The 17,094-nt window shown below is 38.2% G+C and overlaps 1 protein-coding gene and 1 non-coding gene across 2 annotated transcripts in view; one reads left to right on the forward strand and one right to left on the reverse strand.

Annotated features, from left to right (window-relative positions):
• GUCY1A2 (guanylate cyclase 1 soluble subunit alpha 2) overlaps positions 1-17,094 on the reverse strand; it is a 291,079-nt gene that overhangs the window by 240,948 nt on the left and 33,037 nt on the right. Inside the window, exon 3 of the mRNA XM_034665615.1 lies at positions 5,485-6,203. Within this exon, the coding sequence (XP_034521506.1) occupies positions 5,485-6,203 (719 nt within the window). The remainder of the gene's footprint in view (positions 1-5,484; positions 6,204-17,094) is intronic.
• On the forward strand, positions 12,736-12,861 carry LOC117803643. Its single transcript, XR_004627583.1, has one exon.

Genomic DNA, 17,094 nt, shown 5'->3' on the forward strand with positions numbered 1-17,094 from the left:
AGGGCGATAAAATCTTCTAAGACTGTATTGTTGTGATAGTTGCACAACTATACACATCCACTAAAAATCACTGCAGTGTATACTTACGAAAAACGCTCACGTGAATCAAGAGAGCACCATTAAAAATGAGGAGGTAGGCAATGAATTCAAAACAGCTCTTCAGCTTTTAATTTACTGAGACTGAAAGCTACCAGCTAAAAACCAAAGGAGCAATTAAAGATTCTGAACAATTTGTAACTAAAAGGGCCAATCTCCCCACCCAGAACGCACCGCACTAGAACTCAACAATGTCTGATCTATGGTACCAGGAACCTGCTTTGTAAGTTCAGGGGTGCAATCTTTCCTGCGAACAAAAATAAAAACGTGGTAAAACAGGCACTTGCAGCATGAAGATCACCGTAGGGAATATACAATTCACCACATAACATCCACCTTGTCCTCTGACTATACGGAATTCAGTAACTATACAGTAACAAAGCATTGTACAGGGATTTTAACCTTGTAGGTATTTTTAAAAAACAAAGTGAAAGAACCAGAACGAACCTCAGCAATACCTGCATCTGAATTTTTCCAACCTATTTTTTTATGCACCTCTATGTTTAACGCAGCATTATTTACAATAGCCAAGATAGTGTTCATTTTTTTCATAACAATATTTTTATTATGTTATTCACCATACAGTACCAACCTACTTTAAAAGGCGGATTAAAGTCAGGGAGCAGTTCCAGAGAAATCTCCCCACCAAAATAGTAAAGATCTCATTTGTAATTACAAAAGCAAAGAAAACACCAGATAATTTTGCATGAAGTTATGTCCATGTTCTCTAATGCTAATTTATACAGAAGGCCCTAATGGCATTTTGCCCATCACGAAAATTATCGTTCAATATTTGAAATTCTCTAACAGAATGTTCTGACCTGAACAAAGGAGAAATGCTCACATTTTCCCAAATTAAATTACATTTATGTCGAAGTCAAATATGTATTCTTGACAGCCAGATGAAATCTGTTTCGACGGCGTCATTACAGAATGTAAGATGAATAAAAACATTTTCAACTTTTCGATCATGTCAGAAGACGTGCCCATATCCAGGAAAGAGAAAGGACTAGTTTGGTAGAACCTGGTAGGACCACAGAAAATCAGAGGTTCATTCCTCCCTTAGTCTTTGAAAATTATTTCCCAGCAGCCATTCTACAGCTTCTAATAAATAAGACAAATGTGAGAATCTTTCTAGGGATTGACAAAGAAATGTGTTGTTGTTAATGCTTTTCCCCAGTTCCCACCCTGAGAACAAAGGTAAGAGGGGTAACAAGGCCATCGCACCACTGTAGGGATGATGTATTTCAAAAGCTGGACTCCTTCCACAATGTTATTAAAGTTCTTTGAAGCGTTGCTACTAAGAAAAAAAATGTCAAAAGAACTCATGTTGTTTATTGTTTCTCAAATCTACTGCTATTTCAGGTTACGCCTAAGCAAACCAGGCCACTTGAGTTTGGAAGCGTCTGGCATAGCCCCAAGTAATAAAAACTTGATTCCAAACTTTAGGAAATCTGAAAAGGAGACTAGTGATTTTAAAACAATAATAGTCTGTAAAGAAAAAGCAGATCCCCATGTCATATTTTAGGAAGATCCTAGGTAGGTTTGATATTTGTCTAAAATTATTAAAGCTACTGATGTCCAGTGCTTTCTCCTTTCAGGCAGTAAGTGAGGAGGAAGATGGATAGGACCATCTTCGAGTCCGAAGTGCGAAGGTTACGAGTGCCAAGAACAGTAATAGTGGTAGAAGCAATAATCAACATTTATTCAGTGATCGACACTGGGGCTGAAGATAGAAAAATGTTACATGGACTGTCATTTGATCCTCTAAGTGTTTGAGGGAGGCAGCCTAAGCTGTGGGAGAATTACTTTAACTTAGTCCTGGTAATAGGATGAGTTTGTCATGGTTGGAAAGTCAGATTCCCTTTAGCTTCTCTTTGAAATGCACCTGAATTCATTGAATCAAAGGGATGATAGAAAGTTTCATGACCAAATGACTTCCTATAAATTTACACGTGTTAAAGATGACTTGTAAAGTGGTAAAAATAGTAATTATTCGTCTAGGTTCCTTAATTTCCAGATGAATTCATCTGAGGCTCGGATTTAGGGACTTGCTGAAATCATGGTTGTCAAGAGACATCCCTCCCCCAGGCTGCCAACCCCCCACACCGTCACCTTGCAATGCAGAGAAGGAAGATCTGTGCCGTTCCTCTGGTTTCCAACAGCCCTATTTACAAACACAGCCCCCTCCACACAACGAGGCTTTGGAATCTATGTCAATATTAGATTCCTATGACTAAACGTGAACCCCTGAACTGCACATCAGACTGCAACAAATTTCGTCTTAAACTCAGCATGATGCCTCAAAAGATTTAGGTGATAAACTTCTAAGTTTTCAGAACAATAGTGAGATCTAAATGACCTAAAGACCCACAACACAAATTAGATTCATAATTCACCATTAATTCCAATGCCGAACGTGTTCTTTTTTGGTAATGAACTAACTCATCTGTAATGCTTGACATCTGATAAGGAAAGAGGAGGAAAAGAAGTTGAGCTTTAAGGAATGTAATGCCGTATGGGAGGACAGAGAAAGAGAGAGAGAAGACTATGTAAGGCTGGGGTGATTGCTTAGAAAACACATAGGGAGCCAAGTAACGGGACTCGAAGCTTGGTCAGTCCATCTGGAAGAGTCCCTTCTGACCTCAGAACTCTGTTGAACTGAAACCTGCCCCTGATGACTGCATCAGATGTGTCTCAGTGACATTCTCCCTCTGGTAACCAACCCTTCTGTCTTTGTAACTCATTACTGCACAATCAAGATGTAAATTCTCTGGAACCAGGATACTGGCTTTCTGTTTCATTCGTGTATCACCAAATTGCTCATAAGCGTGTTCCACCCCCTGTCTGTAGTTCAGCAACGACTGACGGCACAAAATGGCAAAGATCATGGTTTAGCAAAAACATTACAGTTCATTCTGCAAATGATTCACTGTCACTTAGCTGCATGATTAGCTCTTGGTTTTCGTTTTTTGGGTGTTTTGTTTTTTTGGTTTTTATTTTTTTGGATTGCAGGAGTGGTGGTCCATTGGTATTAAGGGCATAGCCAAAATAGTTAAATTATCACAAAAGCCTCCATTGTTAGGCCAAGGAATACCCTAAATTATCTTTAAAACAGCCCTTTCTTATCAAGGCCCAGTAAAAAAATTAGAAATTTCAGACAACGTGGAGTTATTTATTAACAAGAAGAGCTCTTAAGGGGAAAATAATGAATATCAAGGTCAAGGTCAAATTTATCAGCAGACTCATAGTTTTTACCCTCTTTCCATGTGTTCAGAAAATACAAGTTTGGGATTTGGAAACCCAGTAATTCAAACATGTGACTTAAGACTCCATGACCGAACTTTATTGACTACAGTTCCAGTTGGGACAACAACGGCTTCCCAAGTGTCCCCCGTGGCAAATCCAGGTGAACAGACAGAAACAGAAACATACAGATGAGAGGATTGTTATCCTTATTCTAAACTAAAAATCCGGCCTACTGCTTCTTTTAAAGCTGTCACTGCCATGTTTAAGTTATAATTGCATCTTCTCAATGAGAACAGTGCCTTATTATTGGAATTGGCAGGGGGCCTTGACATTTGAGTCATCATCTCATTATGCCTATTCCTTACCCTGGTCTACAAATTAAATAGAAATACAAGCCAGATGAAATATGGGGGGGGGGAGCCCGAAGCAATCACTTTAAACTGAATTAATTTTCCTCAAATCTACAAAATCTATAGAGCAATTAACATGGGCAATAATATATTCCACTTCAGGCACATTTTCAAAAATATTAACTTCGATTTCAGAGGCCAAAACTGCTCAAACCCTTCTAGCCAAACATTTCACTTCTGTAAAACAGAACCGACAGCTTTAATATTCTCTAAATTATAAAGATAGAATAATTCCAATTTTACATCAACTACAACTGGGGCAAAAACACACATTTAACAGCTTTCCTCTTTTCTAAACAACTTAAAAAATGGGTAGCAATCACTGAACATATAAATAGATACATAAAACATGCACATGTGAAAAATATTATTTAAAATGTGTGTAATCGCATAGAAAAAAAATAACAATTCATTCAGACTAAAATATCCAACTGTGCCTAGCTAGAATTTCAGGTTTATCTGTAGAGGTTTTGAAATCACTGAACGTAAATGAAAAATGATAAATCATAGACCCGTCACCCTGAATAAATGGGCATCGTTCCCTAGTTCTCAAGCATTTTGTTGAAAATTTTTCCATTGAATTTCAGAATTATAAAACTCAGTTCTAATATGAATGTTGTATAAAATCCTCAAAAATGTCTTTGGCTGTGCTTCCAGGAGGCTATTCCCTCGTTTACTTAGGATGGCAGGTGCTCCAAATAAGGGATTACTCATTCCCTGAGGTTTTAGTCGTCTCTACAACTCTTCCTTTAGCCCAGAGCAGCCTGTTCATTTCTAAAAGCCAAGTTTTCCCCAAAATGCTTGGGAACAAACTGAATCACCTCTAAGAACTTTATTGTCCTCGATACAAAACACTGAACAGCTCTACTAGAAGGTAAACATGCCAACACGCAAAGGTCTGCCTTGGAACATTAGTTATATTATTTATTACTGTATTTAAGACAGTAATGACTAACTTTTCTTTACATTTTGTAATTTTAATGTTGACTTCTCTTAAAAATTTTTTTACCTGAGGAAACATATTTGTGTAAACAAATTTAAGATTCACTTTTTAGTTTTTGTTTCTTTATAATTTATAACCCAGACTTTCCAAAAAGGGGTTCAAAGAAATTCGCAATAATTCCTAGTGTTCACCGTGTTCTCCAAGCAGTGGGCATGTTCTGAAGGAAGGAATCTGTTTCAATACTAAAATCTATTTAGAAAGTCTTGAGATCATCCCTTAATTTTCCAACTTTTAGAAAATCCATTCTTCTGCAAACGGAGACAAAAATAGGATGTAAACCAGATGTTCCTAGATTATGAAATTTAGAGCAGAGTACATTCAATTCACCCCTATTTATTTTAGGAGAAGGCAAGCAGGCCCCACGATGTGGGATTTGGTCTTACCATTTGTCTTGTAGTTTGACTTCCGTCGGTGGAAACAGTCATGGGTTTACAGTACCAGGTTTTTAGGGAGTCCTATCATTTCTGTAATTACTATGGCTGGTATTAATAAGTGTCTTCTTTTTACATGCTCAAATAAATTAATGGAAGAGGCAGACACTATGCAAAATGGCTGGGAAGAAGGCCAAATCTTTTTACATACATCCAGGCACCAGTGATTTCCGAAATGGCACTTTAAGCTCTCTTGCCTAAATAATTACAAGGACAGCAGCCAGCATGTAATTTACTGAAATAATTATGCACTCTTCCAGTTCCCATCACCCAGCTCCAGCCCGTGGCCACTTACCTTGTCTTTGTGTTCAGTGCCAGAAGCCTCGGGCTTGGTCCTGATCACGAATGGGGTGGACAGGCGCAGCAGGACCCTCTCGAAGGCGGCGTGAACCCTGGGAGACACGATCTCGAAGCAGTCCTGGAACTTGAGCACTTTGTGGGTATCGCAGCGCAGCTGCTTCCGCAGGCCTTCCCCCAGCTGAAGCACGGACATGTGGGGGTCAAACATCAAGTGGAAAGGGAAGGCTCTGCAGAAGGTGCTGATGCTGATTCTGAGGTCTGCGGGGACCTGGGAGGTGCCCTGGGGAAGGTTCTTCGTGATGTTGGTGTCATCACATTCTTTGATGAGGAAGGTAAGACAGCCGCAGTTGCCCGGGTTCGAAGCATCAGAGCCCAGCTTCTCGCTGGCAACTTGCTCCACCGCCACGTCCAGCCTGTAGATCTTCTTGGCTGCGGCCTTGATCATCCCCGGCATTGCAAACCCCACGGTACGGTGAGGGTGGAAATAGTGGAGCATCAGCGTGCCTTCAGGGAGCTCTTTGCACAGGAACGATGGCGACTCCAGAGCTGCCTGTTTCCCAAAAGAAGTTCTAATGTGTTCCAACAAAGCATCAAAGCCATTAAAAAAATCCTGCAATGTGCCACCCACAGCTCGAAGGACTCTCTCATTCTCATCGAAGCATATATTAAAGAACTCCTCGCCAAATCTTTCTTGGATTTCCTCAAACTTCAAACCTGGAGGTGAATGGGAAGGAAATGTTAGAGAAGCATAATGAAATAATCGAATTTACAGCTTTCTTTAGTGCTTATCAAATGTGATAACTAGTGAGTGAGAAGAGAGCTATTTCCCTTGAATTCAAATGAATTCATTTTGAATTAGAGAAAGTAACTTTCAGTTCATCTTCTGGAGGCTTCTAAGATGTTAATGAGCATCAACTTCTTTTAGTATTTTTGTTTGTTTTTAAATAGACTTATTTTTTAGAGCAGTTTTAGATTCACAGCAAAACTGGGCAAAATATGGATATCCTCCATAGAACCCTCTCCACACACACACACAACTTCCCCCTCACGCCCTCAACATGCTACAGTGGTACATGTGTTACCATCAATGAACCTACAATGACACCATATCATCTCCCAGAGTCCACAGTCTACATTCGGGTTCACTCTCAGTGGTGGACATCCTCGGGTTTGGACAAAAGCGTAATGACATGTGTCCACCATTAGAACATCGTACAGAGTACTCCTGTTGCTCTAGAAATCCTCTGTGCTCTGCCAGTTCATGCCTCCCACCCCACCCCTACAGCACAAACCTTCCAAGCGCTGATAACCTAGCTGCTCACTTTTCAACGCCCTACTGCAATTGCTGTCCTCGGCACAAGTAAGGTCATCCTAATGAGCCCCTCTTCATTAAAGCAACGTCTTAGAAGCAACTCAACATTGTTTCTCTATTGCACCCATCCACTATTACTACCTTACTTATCAAAGTTCATTTGTTGAGTGGGAAATATCACCCAGAGAGGGAATTGATGGTACCTGAGTGGGGAAAGGCATCAGATTATCTAGGGTCAACAGAAGGAATTAAGTTAGAACCCAGTGAGAGAGACACCAAACAAGGAACTAAAAACGGCAGAACTGTGGGCTGATTTGCATTCTTTCACCCGCAAAAATGAGTGTAGCCAAGAGTGGAGTAGGAATCTCACCAGAAAGAGTTAAAACCCTTTGTTTTCCCAGTTCATACTTCCACATGCCAAGGCAAAAGGAACTCTATCTGATAGCAATGGAATTATAAAATACACACACACACACACACACACACACACAATGCATGATGTAGAAATTAGAACCAGTCACATGTGATCTAGTTAGATCCACTCATAATGAAGATCTGAGGAAAAAACTGAAGGGAATTTATGGTCCAAAGAGGAAGAATACAATACATATATGAGAGTTGAGTGTGTATGCTAAAGGAAACTTCTATATGGAGTCACTCTACGGCTTCTCCTTTGACTTTGGCTGAAAACAATACATATAAGTTTACGTATTCATACTTTCTTGCCTCGTCTACTGCATCTTACAAGGAGGTCCTGAAGTTAAGGTGGGATTGGGAAGACACAGAGGTCACCTTGCTCGTGTCGTGTTCAAGTGCAGAGCAGTCTGGACTGCCTATGACGTGGCTTGCTCTTCCTACCTTTAGCATTCCCTAAGGGCTCTCCCCGTGCAGAAATGCGGGAACAGAACAATGAACAATACTATTTGAAAAACAGTCAAAACACATCAAATGCTTTTTGAGAGAGTAATACAAAGTATGAACATTGTAATAGCCAAGTGAAGAAGTCAGTTTGACAAAAAAAAGTCCTTAAAAGCAATGTGAAATGAAAAGCAGTAGAAAATCTAAGCGGGAAAGAGTCCTTTTCTTAGGAAGAATCTCACATTAATTTTAGTCTCATAGAGCTGACATTTAAGCCAAGTGGAGAAAGTCACCTATCGATATAAACCCATGACTGTGCATCTTACGTGCTCGTGGTACGAGACTGCCCTTCAGCATGTCCTGCATTCACTGACAATAATCCAGCCCAAACTGATAGTAACAGCGTTCATCTGTCCAGTTCCCCAGGGCGGAAGGAAAAAACCAAGGGGAATGACACTCGCTGCAGTCTGGCTCCTGTTCCAAATGCTCTGTTGAAACTACTTTTACAAATGCTTCAGTCAAAACATACTGCTCAATCCCTTAGTCAACCTTGTTTGTTGTTTTTCTTTAATTTGATTCTACTGATCATCTCATCCTCCCAAATCTCCCTTCTCTCTTGGCTTCTAAAACCATGCTCTCTTGGTTTGATGACTGTCTGAAAATTCCTTCACAAAAATGTCTTCCTATGTCAAAGGAAGTATCACCTGTACCACCATCACTACATAACTAAAAAGTCCTAATACAAATTAAATGGATGTCCCTTCAAAAACAATGTTCTTGGTTGCTTTTTTTTTTTCATTGCAAAAGTCTAATTAAAACTAAAGTCCCAATAAATAAAAATCCCTGTAAGCTGACTATACTTGCTGAACCACAGAATTCCATGTGCCACTACAAATATTTCATGGATTGCTTCTATCCTTTGAAGTGTTCTGTCTTAAAAGGACTCAGGGTCTTTATGCACAGAAAAGAAAAAGAGAATTTCTCCTAACTTGCTTTTTTCATAACACTGAAAATGCCCTCAGAGTTATTAAACAACATAGATATAAACATAATACGGTAAGCTTATGTTCTATTCCCAAAGACAGAATCCCCCAGAATCATCCAGAAAATAACAAGTAAATCCACCAGGGGCACAGGCTAAAAACTATTCTGTAAATACAGCATTCCATCAGCTAGAAATCCTCACTGTCTTACAAAGTACTTCTATACCTTAAGGCACGGGGTTGCTAATTCTCCAGTGATGACACCAAGACCTACCAGGATGCTAGAGTGACTTGCATCAATAAAGAAAAGCTGAAATATTTTGAATATTACACTCAAATCCTATACATGGCAATTCTATAAAATCACAATCCTTGATTAACTAATAAAGATTTTTCTTCTCACAACTGTACAAGATCATAAAAGAAGAAAAATCTTCTTCAAGTTGGAAACATGGAAAACTACTGAAAGATCACTGTAACTCTTGTAAATATGCCATAAATCAATGGCCAAGACTTACATTTTAAACCTTATCTCAAAATTGAGAAAGCACTTCAGCTCAGACAACTGGTGTTCTCACTTCCAAGGCAGCACCTACCATTGATGCGAGCCCCCTACTTACAGTAAATCACTTGAAACATACAGACAATGCTCATCGTCTCACGTCAGAAGATGATACGACAGCTCGACATTCGGGCACGTAAGAATACATTCCTCCAGGGGCAAAACTTATAACACATCTGCTTTCATTAACAAGTAAGTTAGAAGCTAGAATTTTAAATTACTGTTAATTCACCTTAGAAAAATGAGTAGCCTAAACGTGGTGTCCTTTAGATGAAAATACAATAATCTATTCATTGGTGATATGACTCTTTCATCCCTCATCCACTATCCTTCTGACTTCACACTGTGCACCTCTTAAGGACAAGGACATTATGCCCTTTATGTCTACATACCCATCACGAGCACATACACACTAAGACTTCATTCATAGAAACTAAGCTCTCATCTAAATATTTGTTTGATAAATATAATCAAGCTTTGAAAGTTACAGTTGTGCCACATTTAAGGAAACCTAGACAACTAGACACATTCTTGTCTGATATGAGACTCTACAGATAATTAAATCACAGTGGGATTATGCTTAACAGAGGCACACGGGAATACCTATGAAGGTATGAAGAAAAGAATGATTCTCTCCTCAGGGAGATAATGTCAGAAGGGAGACTCAAAGAAAAAGTGGGTGTTCAAAAACCCAACAATGAAGGAACAATGACATTAGTGGATGGACAGTAATGGAATACACATGAGCCAGAGAAATGGAAGGGCCTGGCGTGGTCAGGGTAGCGTAAACAGTAAGTGGATAACATCCGGGGAACAGGAGTGAGGGGATAAGTTGTTAGCTGATGAGCAATGTGGAGGCTGGACTTAAGGGTGCCAAGACTAGAATCAAAGACACCAACCAGAGAGATGTTGTAATGTCTTTAAAAGATTATATGGCCTGAATTAGAGAAGTCCCAGTGAAAAGGGTGTTAAGCAATGTGCTGAACATTTTACATAGATCACTTTACACTTTAAAATATTCTTATCAGGTAGGTATTTTTAATTGTCCTCATTTTACAACTGAAGAATGTTAAGAAATTTGCCCAAGGTCACACAACTGCAGGTAGCAAAGTTAGGTCTCAAGGTGAACTCCGTCTAATACTACATCGTGTGAAATAAGCACACTATCAAAAGAGAAAAACATCTGGGTGGGAGGGAAATGCATGTCTGGCTCAGCGTTATATGATAACTGCCCAGCATTCTGCGTGTTCCGCATGACATTTAGTAGGTGCTCACTAAAGACTGCTAGATGTTGAATGAATTAGTGCATCCACTAAAATCAACAGAAAGGAGCTACAAGGAGCAGTCAACAGTTATCAAATGCCAGAGCAAAGTCGAGTAAGATAAGGACAGAAAACTGTAAATTGGATCGGTCAGCACTTTGGGAACCTTGGACAGCAGTTTCAGTGCAGGGGAAAGGCAGAATACTGGGTGTCAGGGGTGGTTAAGGAGTGTGTGGCAGGTAAAGAAATAGTTTTCAGGTGAATTAATATTATTGGGGTGCTAAAATTACTTACTTTGTAAGACTAATAAATCTGACCTCTAGGCTTATAGACCTCTAGAAAATATTGCCTTCATTGAGAACCAAGTAAATAGAGAAGGCACCAAAGATACAGCATTGACTAGGATCCTGGATCCTTTAGGGGAAGATCTATTAATAAAAGATGGTTTTTAGATCCAGAGACCATCCTTATCACCCAACAAGGACATTGGTCTCCACCAACACAGAAAAACACCAAAGCAACAGGTGTGTCCTTAAGTGGCATACACATCAACTGAGGAGTGGGATACTTGCCAACCTCACACTTCTGTGAGCTGTAGACCCCCCATAATTATTTTTTCATTATTTAGGCTTCATCAATCTAATATCTAAATAATGTAACTGAAGCACAACTCAATCTCAAGTCCAAACTGTAAAGAGATTTCAATATCTATTAAAGAGAGAATTATCTTCTTAGAGAAACAATTTTTTCCAGCTTTACTCAGCTATAACTGACACACAGCACTGTATAACTTAAAGGTACACAGAGTGTTCTTTGAATACATTTATATATTACAAAATGATTACCCTTGTGTTGTTAGCTAACACCTTCATTAGGCCACATAATTCCCATTTTTTTTTGTAGTGAGAACATTTAAGATCTACTCTCCCCACATTCAAGTATATAATACACTATAATACATTATTAACAATAACCACAAAGTCATACAACGGACCCCACAAACTTGTCCACCTTCTGACTGGCAGTTCGCACCCTTTGATTAGCGTCTCCCCAGCCCCTCTACCTCCCACGCCCGGTGACCACGTTCTGTGAGTCTGGCGTCTTCAGATTCCACACGTATAAGCGATAGTAGATGGTATTTGTCCAGAAACAACTGTTTCATCTAAGCAAGCCCCTAAGGTTTGGTCAGCTAGTTTGATGGCACTCTTCTATAAAACTATCATTCTAGTGTCATGCCAGTCTACGGGGCAATGACTGAAGCTCGTCTCAGCCACCCAGAGGAGATGTCACGGTAAATATTATACACATGGGTCTAAATAATAACAAAGGAGAAAGGCTCTCAAGAAATCCCACTGCCCAAATTCTAATTTTAAAAGAAAATTGTTTTCAATCTAATCTATCAATACAGTTTCATTTGAATTGCTGTTGGAGTGATATAAAACCTTTGTCATTTCAGAGTATGCTGTAGTTAAGTAAGTCAAAGTGGTAGGATAATAATGCAAAGAATGATCCCCATCAATTTCGGTCTTAATTTATGAGGAGTTAAACAAGCCTTTGCACTATTTTAGAGGCATGTCATTCTCCTTTTACTGCCGTTGTGGCATCTCTGTGCCCCTCCAAAAAAGAACACAGCTTATGTCACATATTTATTTTTAAGTATAGGTGAACTAAAATTAGTTAATAGGGGCGCGTGGGTGGCTCAGCGGTTAAGCGTCTGCCTTCGGCTCAGGGCGTGATCCCAGCATTATGGAGTCGAGCCCCACATCAGGCTCTTCCGTTAGGAGCCTGCTTCTTCCTCTCCCACTCCCCCTGCTTGTGTTCCCTCTCTCGCTGTCTCTCTCAAATAAATAAATAAAATCTTTAAAAAAAATAAAATAAAATAAAATTAGTTAATAGTTTTAAATTTTATGATATAAAGAAAACAGGATATATATTCAGACTCAAAATTAAAACAGGGTTTTATTATCTTTGAGCTATCAAAGAATTTGCTAATAACAACAGGGACCCTCTAACAGATTGAACATTAATTCTTGAATACCCAAAGGAATAGGCATTATCAGAAGCATATTAAGTACTTTAGGGACAAAAGTATTGTAATGGTTAAACCTCAAGTTTTTAATTTTGAGAATATGCTAAGATATGCTTTAAAATATGCATAGCATATAAATTTTAATAGTGAGAAACATGGCATAATGGAGATGAAGCCAAACTGAATAGTCTGGAATACGTTTTTCACCCAGAAACTACATCTAAAAAGTAGAACATCACATGGAAACCATGAAGTAGAGATAATCGGGTGCTGAATGTTGTATGATTGGAAATTTTTATTATGTAAGTTATGTAATCAATCTAAGTATTTTTTTTAAAAGGAGAGCATCATAAAATTACACTCCAGTGTTATCAGTTTTTACTCTTTCCTTTCAAATAGCAAAGCATATATAAAATAGCAGATAATCCCTTCTATTTATATGTTTGTCTGTGATTCCTCTGTTGACTACGAACAGATTTAGCAGGACAACTCATGAAAAGTACAACCTCTAAACACAGCATGGTCTAGAATGAGAAAAGGAAACCAATGGAGGAAGAAATGTAACTAAGCCAAAAATAGAGATAATTTCTCCCTGAACTGTAGGAAATCCTGAATCTACAGATGGAAAGGTACAAGTTTCAGTCAGGACTGTTTGATACAAGTGCACGCACATGCTCACGCTCGCTCACGCTCGCTCACACACACACACACACACACACACACACACACGTAATGGATGACAGATTATACATTTGCAATATAAATGTTAAGTTAAAATTAATGAAACAGAGGGAAAGAGAAATTGTTGACTCCTGCGAGGTGCATTTTATCCATCATCTGGAACTAAACCATCTCAGGAAAATCCAGGAGTTGGGAGGCTGGAGAGAAATAGGGGAGGTGGTGGAAAGGAAGGAAGGATCAGCATTCTAAAAGTCTCTTCTCAACGGAATTTGGGTGAGTAGAGGCAAATATAGTCTCAGGAAGAAAATAAGTAATAATTTGTTTTAGAATAATGAGAGAACATGTGGGTCTAATTTAAATAACAGCAAAAGGAAGATACCAGTAATGGGAAAGCAGAGTAGAACTTTCAAATTATGAAGGTAAAAATATATATATTTTGATTCAACTGGATCAATACAGGAAAAAAATAAGATGAAAAATAGTTAATCAGAAATCAAAACAGAAGAAAGAAAATGAAGTAAATTATGTATCCATCCAACAGGAGGAATTCTGACTACTGCATGAGAGTGACACTTACAAGAAGCAATTTAAAAAATAAAAGGTGGATAGTAAAGAATTCCAAGAAACTACAAGCGAGGAGCAATATTAATATCAAACAAGGTAGAATTAAAGTTAAAAATGTGAATCAGGATTAAAGAGAGACATTATCTAACAAAATCACAAATAAAGACCTCAGAGATACAAACCTATACAAACCAATCAACACTGCAACCAAATATATGAAGCAAAAACAAGTAGGAATTGATTGCTAATGTATACATGTTTTTTTATGGAGTGACAAATACGTTCTAAAATTGCTTTAGTGATGGCTGTACAACTTTATGAATATACTAAAAACCCTGAAGCATACACTTTAAATGAGTGACTTGTATGGTATGTGAACTAAAGTTCTTAGATATTTAAAAAATTAAGAATGAAAGAACTCTATACAATTATTTTGGGAAACTTTAATACACGTCTCTCAGGATCACATGGATCTAATAGACAAAAAAGCAAAGTCATAGAGAAATTAAATAAAAAAATAAACAAACTTAATAAAAATAATACTAGAAAACTTGAATGTGCCTTTTACAGAACCAAAAAGATCAAAGATTAAAAAAGCAGAGTCACTGATTAAATACATATTAACAATAAAAAGCAAAAATAAAAAACGGAAAAATGGAATTAAAATAAGCAAAATTCAAACACACATATGTATATGTACACAATATATACATCCATGCACTTGCATATATGTGTTTGTATGCATATAAAGAATTATAAAAATTCCTCAAATACTGGGCCAGAAAATTCCCATATTTTGAAGTAAAGATTTTGCAGATCACATTTTCTAATAGTAATAAAAATAATATTTACAAATAACATAAAGATGACCAAAAAATCATATCTATCTAAAAGTTAAGCAATACACTCTCTTCAATTAAAGAGAAAATCAAACTTGGAATTATCACTTCTAGAAATCAGCGAAAATACTACTTCATACAAACCCTGAAGCACAGTAAAAACTCCACTCCAAAAAAAAAAAAAAGTCATCAACGTTTTCAGCAAAAAGCAAATAAAAAGCTTCTAAATTAAGAAAACTGTGTTGAGCTTTTAAAAAATTAATAGGTAAAATCCGAAATTAAGAGAAAAAAGAAACGTACTTACGAAAGAGAAAGATAACATAGGTACATACTAAGAAATAGAGGGATCAAAAAAAAAAAATCACAATGTTTTGCCACCAAATGTATAAATGTAATGTTAAATAATTTCATGGCAAAATATAAATGAACCAAAATTCACCAAGAAATGGGCAATCTGAGTTCTGCCTGGTCTTTAAAATAAATAATTAGAAAGTTATTTAAATATTTCCAGGTCATAGAAAAAAAATTAAAACTACTCAATTATTTTTATTAAGACCACATACCTTTTTCAATGGTGTTGGTCGTGACCTCTCCCTTTTCAGTCATAATTTTAATAATCTCAGTCCTTTCTCTTTGTTTTTGGACAAGTTTTGCCAGTGGTCTATCAATTTTATTGATTCTCTCAAAGAACCAGCTCCTCGTCATGTTTATTTGGTCTACTGTACTTCTGGTTTCTAATTGATTGATTTCTGCTCTAATTTTGGTCAACTCCTTCCTTGTCAGTGGGTTAGGCCTGTCCCTCTGTTGCTGTTCCAGTTTCTTGAGGTGAGAATATAGAAACTGCATTTTAGATTTTTCTATTCTTTTGAGTGAGGCTTGGATGGCTATGTATTTCCCCCTTAGGACTGCCTTTGCAGTATCCCATAGGTTTTGGACCGTTGTGTATTCATTCTCGTTGGTCTCCATAAATTGTTTAATTTGTTTTTTGATTTCCTGGTTTATCGAGTCATTCTTGAGCAGGATGGTTCTTAGCCTCCAAGTGTTTGAGTTTCTTCCAGGTTTTTCCTTGTGGTTGAGTTCCAATTTCAGAGCGTTGTGGTCTGAGAATATGCAGGGGATAATTTCAATCTTTTGGTATTGGCTGAGACCTGTTTTGTGTCCCAGAGCATGATCTATTCTTGAGAATGTTCCATGGGCATTTGAATAGAATGAGTATTCTTTGGTTCTGGGGTGTAGTGTTCTATATATATCTATGAGGTCCAACTCGTCGAGTATGGCATTCAAAGCCTTTGATTCTTTGCTTAGTTTTTGCCAGGGTGTTCTGTCTATTTCTGATAGTGGGGTGTTGAGGTCCCCTACTATTACTGTGTTCTTATCTATATGTCTCTTTATTTTGGTTAAGAGTTGGCTTGTGTATCTTGCTGCTCCCCTGTTGGGGGCATATATATTAATAATTGTCATATCCACTTGTTGAATACTTCCTTTAAGAATAATATAGTGCCCTTCTGTATCTCTCTCTATGGCCTCTAGTTTAAAATCCAGTCTATCTGATATGAGAATTGCTACTCCAGCTTTCTTTTGAGGTCCATTTGCGTGGAAGATGGTACTCCATCCCCTTACTCTAAGTCTGAATGCATCTTTGGGTTCAAAATGAGTCTCTTGTAGACAGCAAATGGATGGGTCATGTCTTTTTATCCAATCTGCAACCCTGTGGCGTTTTATGGGAGAGTTTAAGCCATTTAGATTGATAGAGATTATTGACAGATATGATTTTAATGATGCCATTTCTCTTTAAAGTCTTTGTATCGGTTGTGACTTGCTGCTCTGTATCACTCTTGGGGCCTTTTTACCTTTATAGAGCCCCCCTTAATATCTCCTGTAGGGCTGGTTTCGTGGTTACGAAATTGGTTAATGATTGGCGATTTTGGAACGTCTTTATTTCTCCATCAATTCTGAATGACAGCTTTGCTGGATAAAGGATCCTTGGCTGCATGTTTTTCTCTGAAAGAGCTTTAAAAATGCCCCCCCAAGCCTTTCTCTCATTCCAGGTCTCTGTAGACAGGTCTGACGTAATCCTGATACCTTTGCCTTGGTACGTGAGAAATTTCTTTGCCCTGGCCGCTTTCAATACTGTATCCTTGGATCTAATATTTGCGAATTGCACTATGACATGCCGTGGCGTAGGTTTGTCCTGGTTGAGCTTGGATGGGGTCCTCTCTGCCTCTTGGACACGAATGCTTGTTTCCCTTGCTAGATTAGGGAAGTTTTCAGCTACAATTTGTTCAAATATCTCTTCTAGACCTCTGTTTTTCTCCACCCCTTCAGGGATGCCGATGATTCTGACATTGGATCGTTTCATAGAGTCAGTAATCTCCCGTAATCTACATTCGTGGGCGTGGATTTTTTTAAGACCAGCTTCTATTTTCGTTTTTTCTTCTACTAACCCATCCTCCAATTCGCTAACGCGTTCCTCTGCCTCGGTGACCCTGGCCGTCAGAGCCTCTAGTTTTGACTG

Source organism: Ailuropoda melanoleuca, chromosome 8, assembly GCF_002007445.2.
Source record: "Ailuropoda melanoleuca isolate Jingjing chromosome 8, ASM200744v2, whole genome shotgun sequence".
Taxonomy (NCBI): Eukaryota; Metazoa; Chordata; class Mammalia; order Carnivora; family Ursidae; genus Ailuropoda; species Ailuropoda melanoleuca.